We start from the raw sequence: 23,419 nt of genomic DNA on the forward strand, positions 1-23,419 counted from the left end.
CTCTACTGTGACCTGGGAAAGAAGTGGAAGATGGCCCAAGTGTTTGGGCCCCTACACCCACGTGGGAGACTCAGAAGAAGCTCCTGGCTTCGGATCAGCAAAGCTCCAGCTGTTGTGGCAAACAGGGGAATGAACCAGCAGATGGAAAACCCCCCGCTCCCTCTTTCTTTCTCTCTCTCTCTCTCTGCCTTTCAAACAAATAAGTAAATCTTTTAAAACAAAAAAGTAAAGCAAAACAAATATTGCATGTGCCGTATTCTCTCCCGTGCCTGTGCTTCACGAAACACGTGTGCTTAGACGGTGTTTTTCCTTGCTTTGGTTCCAGGTTGAAGGAGTTTTCTACGTGAACGATGCTCTGGAGAAGTTAATGTTTGAGGAATTAAGGAATGCCTGTCGGGGTGGTGGTAAGTACATTAGCGTTCCATTGGCATTAATGTAAAAGGTGCCGTCTCTGTGGTTTTAAAAAAAAAAGTAACTCAATAACTAGATAACTAGAATTGTTAAATCTTTTTTTTTTTCTCTTTTTTTTTTTTTTTGACAGGCAGAGTGGACAGTGAGAGAGAGAGAGAGACAGAGAGGAAGGTCTTCCTTTTGCCGTTGGTTCACCCTCTAATGGCCGCCGCGGTAGCGCCCTGCGGCCGGCGCACCGCGCTGATCCGATGGCAGGAGCCAGGTGCTTCTCCTGGTCTCCCATGGGGTGCAGAGCCCAAACACTTGGGCCATCCTCCACTGCACTCCCTGGCCACAGCAGAGAGCTGGCCTGGAAGAGGGGCAACCGGGACAGGATCGGTGCCCCGACCGGGACTAGAACCCGGTGTGCCGGCGCCGCAAGGCGGAGGATTAGCCTGTTGAGCCACGGCGCCGGCCTAGAATTGTTAAATCTTGCCAAGGAATAATCAAGATATGAAAACCTATGAGCTAACTTATTTATGACCACATTTGAACCACTTGGCCTTTGAGAAACGATTTGGAGTTGGTTGGGCCTGGTTTGTTTCTCGGGTAACCTTGAATGATAATCACAGGAGCTGCCATTTACCCTGCCTTACCCGTGTGCCGGGTACCTTACTGGGTACTGTGCATGGATTGTCTCACGTAGTGCTTAGCGTGACAGGAAGCTGTACCTGTTTTACACACGCTTAAGTCAGTTCTCAGAGAGTTTACTCACAGTCACGGTCACACAACCTCTTGGTGATGGAGCCGTAATTCAGATCCCTGAGTCTGATTTCATGGCCTCTATTCTCGGGCATACACACTCCCTGACCTTACCTACTCCAGGTATTACACCTGTAAACAGGGTCTATGGCAGCTGTCTCACGGCCTGCAGTGACGATTACGGATTACCAAGATGCTCTGACGGTGGTGATGAAATAGAAATCAGCAGGTTTGGACCTTTTTTTAAGATCAGCAAACTAAAGGCTTCCCTCCATAGCAGGCTCACTTGTCTAAAGTGACACAGCTGCCGAGTCCTAGGCTTGGATCTAGAACCCCGTTTCCCGTGATTCAACCCACTGTGTTCCCAGCTTCCACACTGCCCTCCCCATTGTGCCACATGGCTGCCCCAGAGTGGTTTTTTTTTTTTTTTTTTAAGATTTTATTTATTTGAGAGGTAGAGAGAGAGAGGTCTTTCATCCACTGATTCACTCCCCAGATGGCTATTGCAGCTGGAGCCAAGCTGATCCAAAGCCAGGAGTCAGGAACTTCTTCCAGGTCTCCCACACGGGTGCAGGGGCCTAAGGACCTGGGCCATCTTCTACTGCTCTCCCAGGCCATAGCAGAGAGCTGGATGGGAAGAGGAGCAACCAAGACTCGAACCAGTGCCCATATGGGATGCAGGTGCTGCAGGCAGAGGATTAACCTACTGCGCCACAGCATCACACTGCTCTTGTCTGTTGGAATAAAACCAGCATTTTTTTTTTTTTTTTATAAATGATGTAACCTACTGAAAGGATGTGTTGTACTGGGATTATAAAGTTTGATAGTTAAATTTTAGAGCCGTGTGCCCACAGCACACTGATTGCGTGCCGTAATCAGCCTAAGCGCCCTCACTGTAGATCCTGTGCATGTCCTTCCCTCAGGAAGAAGCCCCTTCCTGCCTGCAGCTCAGACTTGGATCAGAGCTAAACACTCCCCCTTCATGTAATTAGTACAGACGTGAATACAATGAATCTAAAAACCACATGTGGGACGTGCCGGCCAGTGCCTGCACGGGGGCAGCTCAGGGCATGTTTGGCAGCAGCACAAGCCTAGCGCGCACCTGTGGCCACCGTGCCACCCTGTGCACTTGGGGCTGCCACCAGATGAGGATGGCCACCCCACCCAAGAGAGGCTGCCCTTCTCCCTCCACCAGCTCCAAGGGCACCTGCATCAGGAACATCTCCATGGACAGAAACCTCACTGTAGGTGAATATCCTTACACAAGTCTGCGAAGATTGAGAAGTGGTTCCTGAACCTGTAGCCAGATGGTGTAATGTTCAGAGTACCCAAGATGAATGTGAGGAACTAAGTGTCTCAGAAAAGTGGTGGGAATGTTCTTCATATGATGCATGAGAAACCTGAGCCAGGGTCTTTTTTAAGATTTATTTTGTTTATTTGAAAGTTAAGTGTTACGGCCCGTGCCGTGGCTTAACAGGCTAATCCTCCACCTTGCGGTGCCAGCACACCAGGTTCTAGTCCCGGTTGGGGCGCCAGATTCTATCCCGGTTGCCCCTCTTCCAGGCCAGCTCTCTGCTATGGCCCGGGAAGGCAGTGGAGGATGGCCCAAGTCCTTGGGCCCTGCACTTGCATGGGAGACCAGGAGAAGCACCTGGCTCCTGGCTTCGGATCAGCACAACGCGCCGGCCGCAGCGGCCATTGGAGGGTGAACCAACGGCAAAAAAAGGAAGACCTTTCTCTCTGTCTCTCTCTCTCTCTCTCTCACTATCCACTCTGCCTGTCAAAAGAAAAAAAGAAAGTTAAGTGTTACAGAAAGAGAAATCCCCCATCTGCTGATTCACTCTCCAAATGGCTGCAACACCTGGGGCTGCGCCATGCCAAGGCAAGGAGCTTCTTCCAGGTTTCCCACGCGAGTGCAGGGGCCCAAGCACTTGGGTCATCTTCAGCTCCTTTCCCAGGCACAATAGCAAAGAGCTGGGTCATAAGTGGAGCAGCCAGGACTGGAACCAGTGCCCATACGGCGGCTTCAACTGCTACGTCACAATGCTGGCCCCTGGACGATGGGTGTTTTTGGTTGTTGAACGATGGTCTTTTGCCCTTCAGTCATATGCCTGTCACAGTCCAATTCGAGTCCAGCTTGCTTCTCAATGGCAAACTCAAAAGATTCAGAGAGCCCTGTATTGTTTTTTTAAAGATCCGTGTATAGTGATAGGTGTATTTTTGCATCTAAATTATATGAATTTGACTGCATGAATGAAACAATAGACAGCTTATCAAGACTGGCATGACTGGATGGATAACCAGTTTGGCCACAGCCAAATTGGGTGGAATCATTTTGAGCTACTCTAGAAAAACACTTGAACAGAATATATTTTCAGGGAAGAAATGAAGAGCAAGGCATTTCTCTGAATATTTAGAGAAGTTTCATTGTGAACATGAGTGCTGGCTCTTGGAAAGAACACTGAAAACCAACTTGGATTATCTATGTGAAGTGCCTGTCTTCACGTTAGATGTTAATGATGACTTTAGGCTGGCGCTGCAGCTCACTAGGCTAATCCTCCGCCTGCGGCGCCGGCACACCGGGTTCTAGTCCCGGTTGGGGCTCCGGAATCTGTACCGGTTGCTCCTCTTCCAGGCCAGCTCTCTGCTGTGGCCTGGGAGTGCAGTGGAGGATGGCCCAAGTGTTTGGGCCCTGCACCCGCATAGGAGACCAGGAGGAAGCACCTGGCTCCTGGCTTTGGATCAGCGCAGCGCCGGCCATGGCGGCCATTTGGGGGGATGAACCAACGGAAGGAAGACCTTTCTGTCTGTCTCTCTCACTGTCTAACTCTGCCTGTCAAAAAAATTTAAAAATGAAGCGTTTAAAGACAAACATGGGGGCAGCACTGGTATCCCATATGGACATGGGTTCATGTCCTGGCTGCTCTACTTCCAAACTAGCTCCCTGTTGGTGACATGGGAAGAGCAGCAGAAGATGGCCCAAGTGCTTGGGCACCTTGGTCTACCCGTGTGGGAGACCTGGAGGAAACTCCTGGCTCCTCGCTTCAGCCTGGTCCAGTCCTGGCTATTGTAGCCATCCAGGGAGTGAACCAGCAAATGGAAGATCCACCCACCCCGCCTGCTTCCCCTCCCACTCCATTTCTCTGCAACACTTTAAAATAGAGTAAATAAATCTTTACTTAAAAGGGCCCACGGGCATGAAAGTCTGGTTGAAAAGGTCAGAGAATTTCTGGGTGCCTTGTGAGTTTGCTGAAGACTTCAGGTGGCCATACAGTTCCAGCTACTTCGGCTTTGTACATCTTCATAGCTCAGAATTCATGCAAGTCTTCTCAGAAAACCCAAAATTTTAGTCATTTTTGTTTGATGAAAAAAAGATTGTCGGCTGGCGCCGCGGCTCACTAGGCTAATCCTCCACCTTGCGGCACCGGCACACCGGGTTCTAGTCCCGGTCGGGGCGCCGGATTCTGTCCCGGTTGCCCCTCTTCCAGGCCAGCTCTCTGCTGTGGCCAGGGAGTGCAGTGGAGGACGGCCCAAGTGCTTGGGCCCTGCACCTGCATGGGAGACCAGGAGAAGCACCTGACTCCTGGCTTCGGATCAGTGCGGTGCGCCAGTCGCAGCACGCCAGCTGTGGCGGCCATTGGAGGGTGAACCAACGGCAAAGGAAGACCTTTCTCCCTGTTTCTCTTTCTCACTGTCCACTCTGCCTGTCAAAAAAAAAAGATTGTCTTAATTCCATGTAAAACTTTATGACCTGTTTATTTTTCTTTGTTCTTTTTTTTTTTTTTTGACAAGCAGAGTGGCGGAGTGGACAGTGAGAGAGAGACAGAGAGAAAGGTCTTCCTTTTGCCATTGGTTCACCCTCCAATGGCCGCCACGGTAGCGCGCTGTGGCCGGAGCACCGCGCTGTTCCGATGGCAGGAGCCAGGTGCTTATCCTGGTCTCCCATGGGGTGCAGAGCCCAAACACTTGGGCCATCCTCCACTGCACTCCCTGGCCACAGCAGAGAGCTGGCCTGGAAGAGGGGCAACCGGGACAGGATCGGTGCCCCGACCGGGACTAGAACCCGGTGTGCCGGCGCCGCAAGGCGGAGGATTAGCCTGTTGAGCCACAGCGCCGGCCTGTTCTTTGTTCTTTTCCTTTTTTTTTTTTTTAAATAACGAAGACATTTAATTATCTCACAACAGGAAGTCTGGAGGTAGGTCTAGAAAAGGTACATTGGCTAACTTGTACATTATAAAGACCCAGCCTCCTCCTGTCTTTCCCCATACTATATCTCCCTTAGCAAATTGGCTTTTTGTTTTTTTCATCTTGGTGCTTCTCACTTCACTGGAGACCATTTTTGTAATTGGTAATTTTTTTTAAAAGATTTATTTATTTGAAACTCAGAGTTAAACACAAAGAAAAGGAGAGGCAGAGAGAGATTGAGGTCTTCCATCCTCTGGTTCACTCTCCAGTTAGCCTCAATAGCCGGAGCTGCGCTGATCCGAAGCCAGGAGCCAGGAGCTTCTTCCAGGTCTCCCACATGGGTGTAGGGCCCAAGTCCTTGGGCAGTCTTCCTCTGCTTTCCCAGGCCATAGCAGAGGGCTGGATCAGAAGAGGAGCAGCCGGGTCTTGAACCTATGCCCATATGGGTTGCTGGCACTTGAGGCCAGGGCATTAACCTGCACTACAGCATCGGCACCAAACTTGGACTGTCTTCTACTGCTTTCCCAGGCCGTAGCAGAGAGCTGGATTGCAAGTGGAGCATCTGGCACTCGAACCGGCCCTCATGTGGGATGCTGGCACTGCAGGCTGCTGCTTTACCCACTACGCCACAGCGCCGGTCCCTAGTGATTTAAGATTTTTTTTTTTTTTTTTTTTTATTCAAGAAGCAGAACTACAGATAGAGACAGAGTGAAAAGTCATCCACTGGTTCATTCCCCAACTGGCCATAGTGGCAGGAGCCAAGCCCATTCAAAGCCAGGAGCCAGGAGCTGCTTCTGGGTCTCCCATGTAGGTGTAGGGCCCAAGCACTTGGGCCGTCTTCCACTACTTTTCCAAGTCATTAACAGGGAGCTGGATCAGAAATGGAGCAGCTGGGACTCCAACTGGCACCCATATAGGATGCCGGCACAGCAGGCAGCAGTTTTACCCACTACACCACAGCACCAGTCCCTATATTTAGTAATTTTAATATCACATAGTAAATGGTGTGTCCTATGTAAATTAGTGTTCCTATTAAAAATTAAAAAGTGGAATTTAAAGAATCACAATAAGAAATCAAGTTTTTTTAAATGTTTTTTATCAGATGCCTCCCATTCCACCTTTATGTAGAAGATAAGGCCAAGTTAGGTATTTAATGAGTTTACTGATATTTATTAATATGTCTATAATAATTTTTTTTTTGACAGGCAGAGTGGATAGTGAGAGAGAGAGAGACAGAGAGAAAGGTCTTCCTTTTTTTGCTGTTGGTTCACCCTCCAATGGCCACTGCGGCCGGTGCGTTGTGCTGATCTGAAGCCAGGAGCCAGGTGCTTCTCCTGGTCTCCCATGCAGGTGCAGGGCCCAAGGACTTGGGCCATCCTCCACTGCCTTCCTGGGCCATAGCAGAGAGCTGGCCTGGAAGAGGGGCAACCGGGATAGAATCTGGCACCCCGACCGGGACTAGAACCCGGTGTGCCGGCACCACAAGGCGGAGGATTAGCCTGTTAAGCCACGGCGCCAGCCTACAATAATGTTTCTAGAGCAAGTTTGACTTTGTTCTCAGTTTGGGCACAGGGTATGTCTTGTAAGTCATTTAGTATTATCTCTCCTTTTATTTCCTCATTCATAATAAGGATGATCCTTCTCTCATCCTACTACGTAGAGTTGTGGGGACTGAAGGGGAAAATTGTTCTTAAAAGATAACTGAAAGTTATCGTTCTGATCTGAAGCCAGGAGCCAGGTGCTCCTCCTGGTGCTTCTCCTGGTCTCCCATGCAAGTGCAGGGCCCAAGGACTTGGGCCATCCTTCACTGCCTTCCCGGGCCATAGCAGAGAGCTGGCCTGGAAGAGGGGCAACCGGGACAGAATCCGGCGCCCCGACCAGGACTAGAACCCCGTGTGCCAGCGACGCAAGGTGGAGGATTAGCCTGTCAAGCCATGGCGCCGGCCACTATTCTTTTTTTTTTCTCAGACTTTTAAAATATTTATTTATTTATTTGAGCATTAGAGGGAGAGATTAACAGAGAGGTCTTGCATCTACTGGTTCACTCCCCAGATGGCTGCAACAGCCAGGGCTGAGCCAATCCGGAGCCAGGAGCCAAGGGCTTCTTCTGGGTCTCCCACTCTGGTGCAGGGGCCCAAGCACTTGGGACAGCTTCCACTAATTTCCAAGATCATCAGCTGTGGGCTGGATTGGAAGTGGAGCAGCTGGGACTTAGACCAGGGAGCCGACGCCAGCACTGACCCCAGACTATTCTTTTTAAATTGAAAATGATTATAGTTAAAAGATGAGTTTAAATTATGATTATCCTTAACTCATTTGAGGTAAAAGTGTAGATTTTCCTAGATTTCTTATCATATATGAAATATTAGGGGAACATAGTGTATAGTAAATTTTCCAGGTTTTTTTCTCATTGTTCCTGCACTGGGAAGGAGCAGTCCTTCTTTACCTCATACTTGGTGAGAAGTCGGAAGAGAAAGTGAGGCCGTGGTGGATTATCTTCTCAGCAGATCGGTGTGTTGAGTCCCGCCTCTTGCGTCCTGCCTCATACTGCTTTTTCTGCTGTGTGGATTAATTAAGCAGCCTGCTACTTTAGAGTTTACGTACAGATCACACATTCTACTTTGAGAGCGTGTGGTCCCTCTTCACGTCCTAGTTTGCTTTACTTTGTTTTTTTCCTCTCAGAGAAGTTGCTGATAAGAGATGATCTTGCAGTTTGTGTAATGTATCATGAAAGTGTAATGATTTTTTGTTGAGCTAGGAAATAAAAGTTATAAATACCAGGAGGAAGAGTTTTTTTTTTTTTAAGGTGTGCAGTATATTTCCATTGTATTTAACCTTTATTTTGTGTTTTAGAAAAATTGAGTGCTTTTTGGAATGAAGGGAAAAGTCACTTTTATTTTGAAACTACAGTTTTCCTCCCTAAAATGTCATCTTTTATTTTTTGTTTCTTATTCAAAGATGATAATTTTTGGATTAAGCCATCTAGATGCACTGATCTTTGAAAAAGTGGCTTAATTTCAAATCTGTAATAACTATTTAAACTATCTCTTGTCTGTGTTTTGGGATTTTGGTATAGATGAATTTGTCTAATTATGTATTTGTTTATAGGTTTAAATCTCAGGATAAAAGTCAAGTGTGTACTCTGCTAATATTAAACTTTTGTCTTCAGGTGTTGGTGGCTTCCTGCCAGCTATGAAGCAGATCGGCAATGTGGCAGCCCTGCCTGGGATTGTTCATGTGAGTCAGAGTTCAGAGCGGGAATCACTCCCATTCCTGCTTATCTGGGATTGGTTGAATAACCTACTAGGCGTTGGTATTGATGTCACTTAGTGACATTTGGACATCCAGAAATAACCACGGGCCCTGTAAAGAAGTCACTGAATCTGGCTAGCGTCTCAGTTTCTGATTGCCTTTGGTTAGAATCTGTGAGCATTTGAGAACTTGTTTTCTTGTTTCTTAGTCATAGTACCTCACTGTTCTGTAACTGGTGCATCACCATTGTAGGTTGAACTGGGGATGTTTAGAGAAGGAATGGAAAGTTTAAGGGTTAAGACTGTGTGGAGGGAAAGAGGACAACATGCTGTTTAGACATCAGAAAAGAAGCGTGGTGACAACATAAATGGAACTGGAAGGTAGAGGTGGGCCTGTTGCAGTCTAACGTGCAGATTCTGCGGCTACAAATAGATGTTGAAAGTGGATCCATTCAGCAGTTACTTTGTGCCAAGTACTTTGCTGGGCACTTTGGGGAGGGAAGGGGTTGACACGCCATGGCTTGTACATTTAAGGAACTTGTGCACGTTTCTGGGTGTCTCCAGATCCTTGCCATGGTTAACCTGCACGCTCCTGAGTCACAGTCCTTTTCCAGGACCCGGATGTGGAACGTGTATGGAATTCATGTCACCCAGTAACTTACATTTGTTGTGGTTACTTAAACGCTAATGACCTAAATAAATTAGGTATTTCTTCACTTTCTTATAATGATTAATTTATTTATTTGTTTGACAGAGTAACGAGAGAGGGAGAGAGCTTCCAGCCCCTGGTTCATTCCCCAAATGGCTGTAACAGCTAGATCTGGGCCAGGCTGAATCCAGGAACTAGGAACTCCATCCGGGTCTGCCTTACAGTGACAGACCCAACTACTTGGCCCATCTTCCCTTTCCTTCCCAGGCACGTGAGCAGGAAGCTGGATCAGAAAGCAGACTAGCTGGGACGAGAACCGGCACTCTGATATGGGGTGTTGGTATCCCAAGCAGCTGCGCAGCCCACTGTACCACAATTCCAGCCCATTTTCCTTCTTAACTTGACACAACCATGATTTTTCAGTATCTTGAGATTATCTTTAAAATGTAATAATACATTGAAGTTACGATGTGGTCTTCCTATTATTTTTAGACTTTTCTGTTTTAGGCTTCCTTAATTAACATACTATATAAAAAGATTTTTGCTTTTCTTTTTCACTATTTTTAGCTTTGTGATTAGGAATTCTTACATTTCATTTCTGCCAATAGGGATTTTTTTTTGGAAACAAGGTTTTGATTTGGGGAATGCTTTGTCCTTAGAGCCTCTCTGAGAATCTACATCACATCCTTTGAGCAACCAGAGTGACAGATGTATTTCACTCTTCATTTCTTTTCCAGCGATCCATTGGGCTTCCCGACGTCCATTCAGGCTATGGGTTTGCTATTGGGAATATGGCAGCCTTTGATATGAATGACCCGGAAGCAGTGGTATCCCCAGGTGAGAGCCAGGTCTCCTTTCATTGTGTAGCTTCTGTCTGTAGATCATACCCTGAGTCAGAGCACCACTTCTCTGTGTGAACATCCTCAGTCTCACCACATTCTGTTTACTGAAAAAAAAGATAGTGGATGCTCAGAGGCTATTACTGTTACCTCCCAGGTCGCATTGTTACTATGAGGACTAAAAGAGGGCAGGCTGGTAGGCCTGTGGGAAGTGTTTGCTCTCATCTTCCTTTTGTTACTCCATTATTTCTGTGTGTCCTGTCTGCTGTGGTTAGGGAGTTTGGGCCCTGAAAGTATTCTGTAAGATGGGATGGCTTTGCTTGCAAGAGTCTGAGTGAAGACTGGAAATTGAAGAGACATCTTGAAGGTCTGTCTGCAGCAATGGTGGACTTGGTGGTTTCAGACGAATTCTGCTGAAAGAGAAGGGCAGGGCTCAATAAAAGCTTTTCACAAGTTTGTTCGAAGGCCAAGGAAAGCCACTAATACAATAAGGATTTGTGAGATCAAGGTCCAGGGGGAGAAGGGAAAGGACCCAGATGTGTGAGCCAGTGTTTAGCTTTGTTTTTTCAGCAATTGCCAGGTTCAGTCAGTAAGGGTAGAGATGACAGGTGATCCAGTTAACAAACTTGACACGACACTGACCTAAAATAGAATGTGTGTGTGATATGTGCACGTGAATCACAGTGCCCCCGAGAAGTACAGGATGTGCTGCTTTTTTTCTTTTTCTTTTTCTTTTTTTTTTTTTCAGTAGAGAGAAGGGGCTTCTGTATGCTTGTTTGTTCCCCAGATGCTTGAAATAGCTGGTTCTAGGCTAGGAGCCAGGAACTCAATCTAGGTCTCCTTCATGGGTGGCCAGAATCCAGTTACATGAGCCATCACCACTGCATCCCAGGTCTACGTTAGCAGGAAGCTGGAGTCAGGAGGCAGAGCTGCGTACTGAAAGCAGGTACTCCATGTGGGATCCAAGTGTCTTAACTGCCAAGCTAAAGGCCTGCCCCAGTAATACACATTTCTTATTCAAATGCACGTGGAAAATCTACCAAAATGGATCATGTGCTGAGCCATAAAATAGGCTTCAAATTTCAAAGCATGATATACAGCAGCAGTTACCAAAGTGGTCCCTGTACAATCTTAAAAATGATTGAGGATGAGGCTGTTGTCAGTGTTCACCTTATTAGAGATTGAAACCGAGACATCTAAAACTCAGGAATACATAAGGACAAATTTCATTATCCATCAGCACCAATGATACCACGTGTCATACAGCCTTTAGAACGTCAGTGAGTACTCGAGAGAGCTAGAACAAATGATGTCTCAACATTTTTACTAAATTAATCTTACAGAAGGAATCTGATTCCCCCACCTCTACCCCAGAGTCTCTGAACCACACTTAATAACTAGTGATACAGAGGATATTACCTGATTACAGCAGAATTAAGTAAAAACCATTTTCAGAAAACAAGAGGATGTTGTACAGCTGTTAAGCTGATGCTTGTGACACCCGCACCCCATGTTGGAATGCCCGGGTTCTAGTCCTGCTCCACTTCCCATTCAGCTTCCTGCTAATGTACGCCCTAGGAAGCAGTAGATTATTGCTTCTCAGCCTTTGGCTAAGATCAAGCATAGCAGTAAATGATGACTCAAGTGCTTGTGTCCCTGCCACCCTGTGGGAGAGCTGGACCTGAGCTTCAGCCTGGCCTGGCCCTGGCTGTTAAAGGCATTTGGGCAGTGAACCACCAGATGGAAGATATCTCCCTGCTCTCTCCCTAACCCCCTACCTCTCTACTTTTCAAATAAACAAAAGCTTTTTTTTTTTTTAATTTAAAATGCTTATTTTTAAAAAATGTCTGCATATTTTGGAAATTAAATAGTATCTTTTAAAAGACTCATGAGTCCAATAAAATCATGACAAGTTAGAAAATAGTTTTCCTTATTAATTTTTTTCTTATGTGCGAGATGGAGAAAGCATCTGTCTGCTGGTTCATTCCTCAGATACCCACAACAGCCAGAACTGGGCCTGGCTGAGGCAGGAGCCACTAACTCAGCTACTTGAGGCACCTCCTGCTGCCTCCGCTTGTGCACATCGGCAGGAAACTGGAGTCGAGAGCCCAGCAGGACTTGAACCTGGGCCTGATATGGGGTGAGGGCATTCCAACTGGCAGCTTAACTACTAGGCCAAATGCTCACCCCTAATTTCAGTGTTAAGAAACATACTTAGGTCTGCAAATGGAGAGTGTTGAGAAAAGGGAGCCTTTGAACCCTCTGGGTAGGAGTGTGAGTTGTGTTGCTGTTAGGGGAAACAATATGGAGGCTCCTCAGACAAGTGAAAGTACAGGATACTTTAGAAAGCACATAGAGAAACAATGAAAAATGAGTTTAATTTGGTGCAAAATAACTGCATAGGATATGGAAAATGTATTATAAAAAATTGTATTAATTTTAAAATGCTTTATGTAGCAAGATACACCTGGGTTTCGATTTAATTTTATTAGAAACTGAAGTGCCCTTCTGGAATGCCCAGATGAACATCCAGCAGTCCCACTTACTGGTATACAAGTGTCTCCATAGCAGCAGAAATCACTGCCATGAAGAGAAATCTGTATCCCGTGTTCATTGTAGCATTATTCACGATAGCAAAAATACAGAAACAACCTGAGTACCAGTTGACATAAGAATGGATAAAGAAAAGGAGGTGTACACAAACAATGAAATATTATTCAGCCTTAAAGAAATCAATTTATAAAGTTAAAGGGTAGGATAGGCCTTTGGCACAGTGTGTAAGCCACCGTATTGGGAACCCATAGCTCCTGCTTGGGTTGGAGTCCTGACCCAGCTCCCATTTCCAGCTTCTTGTTAATGCACACACTGGGAGGCAGCAGGTATTAGCTAAAGTGGTTGGGTCCCTGCCACCCACATGGGAGAAGAGACCCAGATGGAGTTCCTGGCTCCCAGCTTCTGCCTGATTCAGATCCAGCTGTTATAGACGTTTAGGGAGTAAACCAGCAGATGGGAGATTTCTCTCTCTCTCTCTCTTTCTCTCTCTCTCTCTCTGTCTCTCTGTCTCTTCACCTGTCAAAAAACAAAACATAAGAATGTAAAAAGATACTGGCAAAGCCAGAAATTGATTATTTGAAATTCAGAACTAATAGAATCAGCAACCCATGACAACTGATTAAGAAAAAAAGATATATTATTTCTATTTTTACTTTCATTAAATGTTACTTATTGATCATTACTGCCTTCCTGACCCATGAGTACCTTTTTTTAATGTTGGAGAGAGACATCTCTCATTCACTCATTTATTCCTTTATTCCCCAAATGCTCACAATAGCCAGGGCTGGGCCAGGAGCCAGGAACTGGGCCTTCCAGGTGGGTGACAGGAGCCCAACGACTTGAGCTGTCACCTGCTGCTCCCTGGGTGTCCATTAGCAGGAAGCTGCAGTGGAGAGCAGCACCAGAGCAAGCATTCGGCTTGACTCAATCGTGGCGCCAAACGTGTGCCCCCTGAAGTACCTTTAATATGTGTCTACTTTGGATTTTTTTGGTGTTAGCAGAATTAACCAGCACCAAACCACTTTGTTGGCTACTTTGAAATGTTTGTTTTGAAAGAGGGATCTTTCATCCACTGGTTTACTCACCAGGTGCCTACAATAGCCAGGGTTGGGCTAGGCCAAAGCCAGGAGACAGGAGCTTCATCTGGGTCTCCTAAGTGAGCAGCAGGGACCTAAGTACTTGGGCCTTCCCTGCTGCCTCCCAGTTTCTAGCAGGAAACTAGAATCAAATGGATCTGGGTCTTGAACCTACACACTCCAATATGGGATACAGGCATTCCAAACAGTGTCTTTAACCACTGTGTCAAATGCCCATTGCTGAGCTCCTAAAATAGTAGATTTATGTATTTATTTGAAGGGGAGAATCACAAAGAGGCAGAAGCAGAAAGAGAGAGAGGTCTTCCATCCCCTGTTCATTCCCCAGATGGCCACAACGGCCAGAGCTGTGTCAGTCAGGAGCCAAGAGCTTCTTCTGGGTCTCCCACATGGGCACAGGGTCTCAAGGACTTGGACCATCTTCCACTGCTTTCCCAGGCCATAGCAGAGAGCTGGATCGGAGCAGCTAGGACTTGAACTGGCGCCCATATGGAATGCCAGCACTGCAGGCAGTGGCTTTACCTGCTACACCATAATGCTCTCCCTGAAACAGTATATTTAAATAACTTTTTAACCCTATGTTAGTGGAAAGAAACTGAAGGTAACAATGCCTAATTACCTGATTTTGCTAATATTTAACTTCTCTGTATTTTGCAGGTGGTGTCGGATTTGACATCAACTGTGGCGTCCGCTTGCTGAGAACCAATTTAGATGAAAGTGATGTCCAGCCTGTGAAGGAGCAGCTTGCACAAGCCATGTTTGACCACATTCCCGTTGGGGTGGGATCAAAAGGTGTCATTCCAATGAATGCCAAGTAAGAACACAAGTGAATAGAGTGCGAGAGAGAAAAACCACGTGACCCTCAGTCTCATTTCCAGTGTAGGGCACTTGGAGATGGGGGTCACTTTTCAGAATATAGTAATGAATTGATTGTTTTTTAAAGTGTGAGGCCCAGCCCATTATTAGAAATGTTAGACAACTGATGCTCATTATTACAGCGTTTGACACGGAGTAGTGTTGGAAACAGAATGGCATTCCACTGGTGCTCGTTGAGAGCATGTGTAGGACACCGTGCGTCACATTTCATCTAGACAGTAACCCTGCTGTTATCCCTGATCTATGAGAAAGGGGGAACTGAGCTTAGATAGTAAATGAGCTGGGTAAGTGAGGTCAGAAGTCAAACCAAAATCCTTTGACTCTTTTAGAGGCTGAGTTCTCCTTTTTTCCAAAAAAAAAAAAAAAAAAGAAAAGAAAAGAAAAGAAAAACTTATTTATTCATATGTTTAAAAGGCACAGAGACAGAGAGGGAAGGAGAGACAGATCCTCTGTCTACTGGATCACTCCCCTAAATGACCACAACAGCCAAGGCTAGGCCAGGTCAAAGCCACAAGCCAGGAATTCCATCTGGGTCTCCCACATGTGTGAAGGAGCCTAGATACTTGGGCCCTCTTCTCTGCTCTCCCAGGCACATTAGCAGGGAGTTGGGTTGGAAGTGGAGCAGCCGGCACTCCTACGGGCTCTTGCGGGATGCCAGCATTGCAGACAACAGCTCAGCCCGCACAACACTGGCTACTTGGTGGCCTAAGCCTCTGCCTGGACTTAAATAGTGAGGTTGTCCTAGTAATGTTTGAAATTACTAGTGGGGAATGGAAATGAAAACTAGTTTTTCCAGGTCGTATTTTAGAAAAAGACTGGATGTTGGATGAAAACCAAAATGTTTTCCCTCTGAGGGAAAGGTTTGCTCGCTCAGCTTCAACATGCAGATGCAGTAAAGCCACACGGTGCTTTTGTGAAGGTGGGAACAGACCTTAAAGTTTACCCTGTGTCCGCTGAGAAAACTGAGACACCGGTACTTGATGGGAATTCTTCACAAATTACTATGAAGGTGTGCAGCTGATAAAATCAGTGGTAGATAGTGCTAGTTGATTAAGATTATAAATTTTCTTTGACTGCCTAATTCATAGAAATCAGGATTGGAGAGGCAAATCTAACACAGAAAAGATTTGAAAAGTACAAGGAGTGCAAATGTCAAGTAGAACTGTCATTTCTCATACCGCGTTTATCATTCCCTGTTGTAATTATCTGTGTGACTGCTTTCCTGAAAAATCTGAAGTTGCTAAGAGCATGAATTTTGTGTCTAGCAGAAGGCCCGGTGCATAGGAAATACAATGTTGTGTGTTCCGCTGCCCCTTGAGATGCGATCTTTCTTGGGTTTTCATGTTTGCTATGAAATGACTATTCTTGTTGTTACCCAGAGACTTGGAGGAGGCCTTGGAGATGGGTGTGGACTGGTCTCTAAGAGAAGGCTATGCCTGGGCCGAAGACAAGGAGCACTGTGAGGAGTACGGAAGGATGCTGCAAGCCGACCCCAATAAGGTGTCTCCACGGGCCAAAAAAAGAGGCCTTCCTCAGGTAACACTCGGGTCGGAGGGCCAGGATGTCGTTTTTTCCTAATTTTGCCTTTGTAGAATGCTATATTTTCTATTGCGTCTCCAGGTGTTTTTCAAATAGTATATTGAAAAGAACCCAAAATTGTTTATACTTCATTGTACTCTAAAAAGCCATCAGGAGCTTGCAGATGTTCATAAAATAAAGCAAGATTTGAAGTAGAAGTAGGAGAAAAATGGGGTACAGTTATAAGGCTTACAGTGCTTGCCAACATCACGTGTGTACACGCTTTGACCATCTGTAGATTTGTCTGAAAGTTTCCTGGCATCAAACATGGAAAGAGATACCCTGTCAGTTCATGGTGTCCATTAGATGAGGATATACCAGTGTTTGAAATTTGTAGCCAGTTGTGATGGCTTTTCCACTGATTCACTGTGACCTTGGCCAAGACTGTAGTTTTCGCATTGAAACTTGGGATTGTTAAAACCAGTCAGCCTCTCTTCTAGCACTTCTGTTCTATGACTCTGCAGATCACCTGTGGCTCCAGTTATGGGACGCATTCTTTCAGTTATGTGGATATTCATAAAGTCATAGATGTTTTGGAAATCATTGGAAATTGGACTTTATCTAAGAATCAGCATTGACCAGTGTTCATCCCAAAATTTGACCCTTTTGTTCTTATTTAAAATGCCCAGTAAGCCATTTAATGGCTTGAGGTTTTATGAATTATGAATCCTGTGTGTGTGCATCAAGCATAGAAAATTAGCTTGTCTACCTTATTTTTGTTATATAGCGAGTATAGCTGTTGTTTGAATGAATTTTTTTTTTTTAAGATTTATTTATCGAGATTGGCACTGTGGCATAATGGATATAGCCACCACCTGCAGTTCGAGTCCCAGCTGCTCTACTTCCGATCCAGCTCTCTGCTATGGCCTGGGAAAGCAGTGGAAGATGGCCCAAGTCCTTGGGCCCCTGCACCCAGGTGAGAGACCAGAAGAAGCTCCAGGCTCCTGGCTTTGATTCAGCCCAGTTCTGACTGTTGAGCGGCCATCTGGGGCATGAATCAGCGGATAGAAAACCTCTCTCTATGTTTCTTTCTCTCTTCCTCTCTGTACCTCTACCTTTAAAATAAATAAATAAATCTTTAAAAACTACACAATAAAAAATTTATTTATCTATTTGAAAGGCAGAGTTACAGACAGGCAGAGAAAGAGATCTTGCATCCACTGGTTCACTCCCCAGTTGGCCGCAATGACTGAAGCTGGGCCAGTCCGAAGCCAGAAGCCAGGAACTTCTTTCAGGTCTCATGTGGTTGCAGGGGCCCAAGCACTTGGGCCATCTTCTGCTTTCCAGGCCATAGCAGAGAGCTGGATCAGAAGTGGAGCAGCTGGGTCTCAAACCGTTGTTCATATGGGATGTCAGCACTATAGGTATTGGCTTTATCCTCCATGCCACAGCGCCAGCCCCTTGAATGAATCATTTCTAAGGTTTAGGAATTTTTGGTTACATAAAACAGTAGTTGTATTATTATTTTGTTGTTGGTATATTTTTTACTTAATTGCTTATAAATGGTTTTTAAAAAAACAACAGAGGAAACTTTGTCATTCTTCCATTTGCAGTTGGGGACCCTGGGAGCAGGCAACCACTATGCAGAAATCCAGGTTGTAGATGAGATCTTCAATGAGTATGCAGCTAAGAAAATGGGCATCGACCATAAGGGACAAGTGTGCGTGATGATCCACAGTGGGAGCAGAGGCTTGGGCCACCAAGTAGCCACAGGTACAGTCTGATTGGTGCTGAAATGTCCATTCTAGGAAGAACTGGATAGAGGTTTAGGAGAGAAAGCTCTAAAACTGTACTACATGAGTTTTTATGCTGCTTGAAACAGATTAACTTCACCAACCAAATTAACTTTCTCATCTGGAAAAAAAAAATAAAAATGTGTCATAATTATTTCATGTGGTATTGTCACAGCAGGTTAAAAGAAAAAAATTATATAAAGAGCTTAAATCAGTGCTTGACACTATCTAATCAGTGAGTGTTAGCTTCAGTTACCATCCTGTTTGTTATTAAGTATGTGGCCAAGAAAGAGTGGGGAAAATAGCCTGGGAAGTTCACAGAGTCAACGTTCAACACATGTGTGTTAGAGACCCACTGTGTAAGATTAGGTAGTCGGGGGGATTCTGTGAGAAAATAAGCGGGTACTCTGCTCTCATTGTCTCATAAAGGAGAAGTCATAGTCATCTACAAGAAAAAAGTAAAGACAGAAGGCAGTAAATTGGCAAAATAACAATGTAAAAGACAAAAAACATGCTCAGGAAAGATACCAGAGATGGCCTCGTAGATACATAACATTTGAGGTGCGCCGTGCAGTTTGGATAATCTCACACTCAGGACCTTGGTGACAGAACATGAACAAAAGCAATAAAATAGTGGATATGTCACTTCAGCTGACTTACAGGCTGTGCAAAAGGATTTATGGATATATAAGAATGTATATAGACACAAGGAATTTAATCTAAGTTTCATGTTATAGCTCAGCCTCTGTAGTTTTAGCCTGGGAGAATTTATGAATGTGCGCCATCCTGATCTTTTACACTACTTAATGTAGGAAAATATGAAGCATTGACTAGTATTCAAGGAAATTCTATAGAATACTTGTCTACACTTTGTCAGAGATTTTTATTTCCCTGCAGATCTAGTAACTTGTGTCTAGCTCTTTGTTTTGTTTTGTTTTTGACAGGCAGAGTTAGTGAGAGAGAGACAGAGAGAAAGGTCTTCCTTCCGTTGGTTCACTCCCCAATGGCCATCATGGCCGGTGTGCTGCGCCGATCCGAAGCCAGGAGCCAGGTGCTTCTCCTGGTCTCCCATGTGGGTGCAGAGCCAAAGCACCTGGGCCATCCTCCACTGCCTTCACAGGCCACAGCAGAGAGCTGGACTGGAAGAGGAGCAACCAGGACAGAATCTGGTGCCCAACTGGGACTAGAACCCAGGGTGCCGGCGCCGCAGGTGGAAGATTAGCCAAGTGAGCCGCAGCGCTGGCCGTGTCTAGCTCTTTTATATTAAGACATTAAAAGCTGTGATGGTACTAAAATGTCTAACACGTGTTAGCATTCTTTCATTTTCTTTTTAAAGATTTATTTATTTATTTGAAAAGCAGAGTTACAGAGAATCAGAGGCAGAGAGAGGTCTTCCATCTGCTGGTTCACTCCCCAGATGGCCAGATGTCTGGGCCGATCCCAAGCCAGGAACCAGGAGCTTTTTCTAGATCTCCCACATGGGTGCAGGACCCCAAAGACCTGGCTCATCTTCTGCTTTCTCAGGCTATAACAGAGCTGGGTTGCGAACCAGCATTCATACAGGATGCCAGCACTCCAGGTGGCAGCTTTACCCACTGTGCCAGAGCACCGGCCCCGACTTGCTGGCTTTCATTCACCTATTGGGAAAGGAGTAACTGAGCATTGCTACCTGTATGCACATCTGAGTCTCCTACAAGTCCCTAGAGGGCGCGTGTTTACTTTGTATCCCACAGAGGTGGTGGTAGTCACACTGACAGAAGACGCAGTAAACCCTGAACAAATTGATAAGCTCTAAACCACATTAAAGGGGATGTTGTATTGCACCTGTTTTTTGGTAGAATGAGTTTGAATGTAGTCTGCCTTCAGTAAATCTGAATTCTGTAAGGGAACCTAACTGATCTGGACTTACTCTTGTTCTAGATGCACTGGTGGCTATGGAAAAAGCCATGAAGAGAGACAAGATCATCGTAAATGACCGTCAGCTGGCTTGTGCACGAATCGCTTCTGTGGAAGGTCAGGACTACCTGAAGGGAATGGCAGCGGCTGGGAACTACGCCTGGGTCAACCGCTCCTCCATGACTTTCTTAACCCGCCAGGTAGGCTCAGAGCTGCTCTCTTTCATGTTATTCCAAGTTAAATGCTTTCAAATACGATGTCAGCAAAGCCTGTGGGTTTGGTTTTGGAAATTTACGTAAGTACTCAAAATATTGGAGGTGTGTCTAAGATTTTGTGTCTTCTTAATCAGCAGCATATCAGGCTCAGGAAATGAGAAGAGAAAGCAAGAGTACTCCTAGAATGTGCCGCAGCAGCAGAGAGGATAGAGGCTGTTTACAGAGATTCAGAAGCGTGAGGGAGAAACTGGTTCAAAGGATGGGATCAACAGTAGCCAGGCAGCTTTTGTTTGTTTTGTTTTTTTTAAAACTTTGATTTAATAAATATAAATTCCGAAAGTACAACTTTGGATTATAGCGGTTTTTCCCCCCATAGCCACCTTCCCACAAACTATCCCATCTCCTACTCCCTCTCCCATTCCCATTCTTCATTAAGATTCATTTTTAGTTATCTTTATATATGGAAGATTAACATAGTATATACTAAGTAAAGATTTCAAAGATTGTATCCACACAGAGACACAAAGTCTAAAGTACTGTTTGAAGACAAGTTTTACCATTAATTCGCATAGTACAACACAGTAAGGACAGAGATCCACCTGGGGAGCAGGTGCACAGTAACTCCCGTTGTTGATTTAACAGTTGACACTCTTAGTTATGACGTCGGTGATCACCGGAAGCTCTTGTCATGAGGCAGGCAGCTTTTCAGCCAAAGTCGGCAGCTGTGGAGTGGCACTGCTGTGTTCTGAAAGGCAGTGTTTGCCTTTACGTGAAGGTTAGTAATGCTGACGTGTCTGACTCTTACATGCCTCTCTGCCTTCAGGAACAGCCTAACAGGAATGAGTAAGGTACGTTCTAAAGAGCTGATTCTGGCTGCTCATTTGAGCTTTTTCTCGTAGGCTTTTGCCAAGGTCTTCAACACAACCCCTGATGACTTGGACCTGCATGTGATCTATGATGTGTCTCACAACATCGCCAAGGTGGAGCAGCACGTGGTGGACGGGAAGGAGCGGACGCTGCTGGTGCACAGGAAGGGATCCACCCGGGCTTTCCCTCCTCACCATCCCCTCATCGCCGTGGATTACCAGGCACGCAGCCGCCTTTGTGGTTTTGAGCAGTGGGATCTTAAACAGTTCTCAGTGTGGATGCATTTTAGCAGGAAGGCAGCAGTTGTGGAAAACATGAAATCCATCACGCGTGAGGACACTGAGTCCCGGTCTTCTTCAGAGCAGTGACTCTGCGCCCATTGTTTGCTGGCAGTGGTGCAGGGTGCCGTGGGAAAAGTGCTCCCTGGAGTGTATTTTACTCCATGTGACGAGTTAGGGACTTAGTTATGGGAAAATAGGGTAAAGATTAAGCCCATTTGGTTCACTCGTATCTTTACGGCGTCTGCTGCAGGAGTTAGGAGGACCATCAGCCTGCACTGCTGTCTCGTAGATGAGGAAACCAGAGCCAGAGCGGGCAGGTGCCTTGCCTGTTTGTTCTGGCAGCGCTTCCTAGACTTGGGGGTTTGCTTTGCTTTCACATTCTTCTCTGTCTTTCCTGGTCCTCACATATTGACTCCTTTCCTTATCCCCCACCCCCAAAGTATGAAAGAATCAAAGTAATGTTTTCTAGAGTTCAATGGCTTAAGTGTAAATGTCAAGTGTAAAAAGCTTACAGTAGGGCAGCACTGGTGGTACTGTAGGTTAAGCTGCACTTGCAACTCCGGCATCCCATATAGGAAAGCTGGTTTGAGTCCCAGCAGCTCTGCTTTCCGATCCAGTTCCCTACTAATGCATCTGGGAAGGCAGCAGAAGATGCCCAAGTGCTTGGGCCCCTGCCACCTGTGTGGGAGACCAAGGTGGAATTCCTGGCTTCAGCCTGGCCCAGCCCTAGCCATTGCAGCCACTTGAGGACTTTAGGGAATGAACCAGCAGATGAAAAGATCTCTTTATCTCTCTGTGTCATTCTGCCTTTCAGATAAATAAGTCTTTAAAAAAAAAAAAAAACTGGTAGCATTCTGAATTTTAACATGTTTGATTTGTGTGCATTCTCAGCTCACTGGACAACCGGTGCTCATTGGTGGCACCATGGGAACCTGCAGTTACGTCCTTACTGGCACTGAACAGGGCATGACTGAGACCTTTGGAACAACCTGTCATGGAGCGGTGAGGAAAATGGAAGCCTCCTTAGGAATGCTGTCTTCAGTGTAGCTATTGTTTGCATTTTGATGGGTAAATGCACCCAATCAGGTGTTAACAAAGTTGAGGTTTGAATCTGCATGTCTTCTACTTGAAATGATTCCCCGTGATTGATACTGTTTAGTGAACCAAGGTCACCAGTGTCGACCTCAGTGAGGCCATGATGGGGCTGGCGACTGTTCCTCATCACTGCCAGTCCAGAAAATCCAGACCAGGAAAGTAACTCACTAGCTGAGCTGACTCTCACAGATCTGTAAGTGATATAACTTTAACTGATGCAGATGGACATCACAGCTGATCTCAGCAGTTCACTGGCCCTGTTTGTTTGCTTAATTTGCTGCTTCCTATTGGATGCATCCACTCGATTTGGATGATGGCCCTGATTTGCAAACCAGAACCCCTGTGTAGTCTGTACTACACATTGCCTCTTCTAAGCCAGGAGTCACTAAGTTTTTTGCATAAAGAGACAGACAGTAAATAGTGTGGACCTTCTGGGCCATGTGGTCTCTGTACCAGCTGTTTAGCTGTGCATTTCAGCGCAGAAGCAGCGATAAGTACCATGTGACTGGGAATCGCTTTGTTCCAATAAAACTTTCTTTCCAAAAAATAAAAAGTTGGCCAGATTTGATGCACAAACTACAGGTTGCCAGCCCCTATTCTGAGCCATCAGATGCTTAGGCAGTGTTGAAATGGGAAATAGAAACGGGAACCTCAAAGGGGACAGATATTCACAAATAATTTCCTCTTGACTATTCCTCATTTCTAGCTGCCTCCCAACTCTTAATTTTAACCCAGTGTTTCTTAAGTAGGCTGAGGCCACTACCCTCAGAGGGATATTGGCAGTGTCTGGGGCGTTTCTGCTCGTCATGCTTTGGGGAGGAACTGTCCATGCTATCAAGCACAGGGTGGCCCCAGCAAAGAGTTTTCTGGTTCACGTGGTCACTAGTGCTGAAGTCGAGAAACTGTGTTAAATCACAAAGAACTCAAGGGCTTTGTGATGGCATACTGTTTGCAATTAAAAATCCACATATTTATATTTAACAATTAACAATGATTAGGAACACAAAAATACGCTTCATGTAGCTAGAAATTTTTTCCAAAAGGATATGTATAATGAAGTTTATAACAAAAGATATTAAAACAGGAAGGTTATTTTTCAAATACTTTCTTGGTTTTAAAAAAAATAAGGAAAAGGCATATAATACCAAGGGTTTA

General features: G+C 45.5%; 1 protein-coding gene and 1 pseudogene across 1 annotated transcript in view; both read left to right on the forward strand.

Moving 5' to 3' along the window:
* RTCB (RNA 2',3'-cyclic phosphate and 5'-OH ligase) overlaps positions 1 to 23,419 on the forward strand; it is a 29,362-nt gene that overhangs the window by 1,511 nt on the left and 4,432 nt on the right. The window contains exons 2-10 of the mRNA XM_062202959.1: positions 326 to 404; positions 8,507 to 8,574; positions 9,975 to 10,074; positions 14,381 to 14,537; positions 15,979 to 16,135; positions 17,731 to 17,890; positions 19,831 to 20,006; positions 20,921 to 21,109; positions 22,061 to 22,171. Of these exons, the coding sequence (XP_062058943.1) occupies positions 326 to 404; positions 8,507 to 8,574; positions 9,975 to 10,074; positions 14,381 to 14,537; positions 15,979 to 16,135; positions 17,731 to 17,890; positions 19,831 to 20,006; positions 20,921 to 21,109; positions 22,061 to 22,171 (1,197 nt within the window). The remainder of the gene's footprint in view (positions 1 to 325; positions 405 to 8,506; positions 8,575 to 9,974; positions 10,075 to 14,380; positions 14,538 to 15,978; positions 16,136 to 17,730; positions 17,891 to 19,830; positions 20,007 to 20,920; positions 21,110 to 22,060; positions 22,172 to 23,419) is intronic.
* LOC133767556 (deoxycytidine kinase-like) lies at positions 2,304 to 4,396 on the forward strand (annotated as a pseudogene).

Source organism: Lepus europaeus, chromosome 10, assembly GCF_033115175.1.
Source record: "Lepus europaeus isolate LE1 chromosome 10, mLepTim1.pri, whole genome shotgun sequence".
NCBI classification, from domain to species: domain Eukaryota; kingdom Metazoa; phylum Chordata; class Mammalia; order Lagomorpha; family Leporidae; genus Lepus; species Lepus europaeus.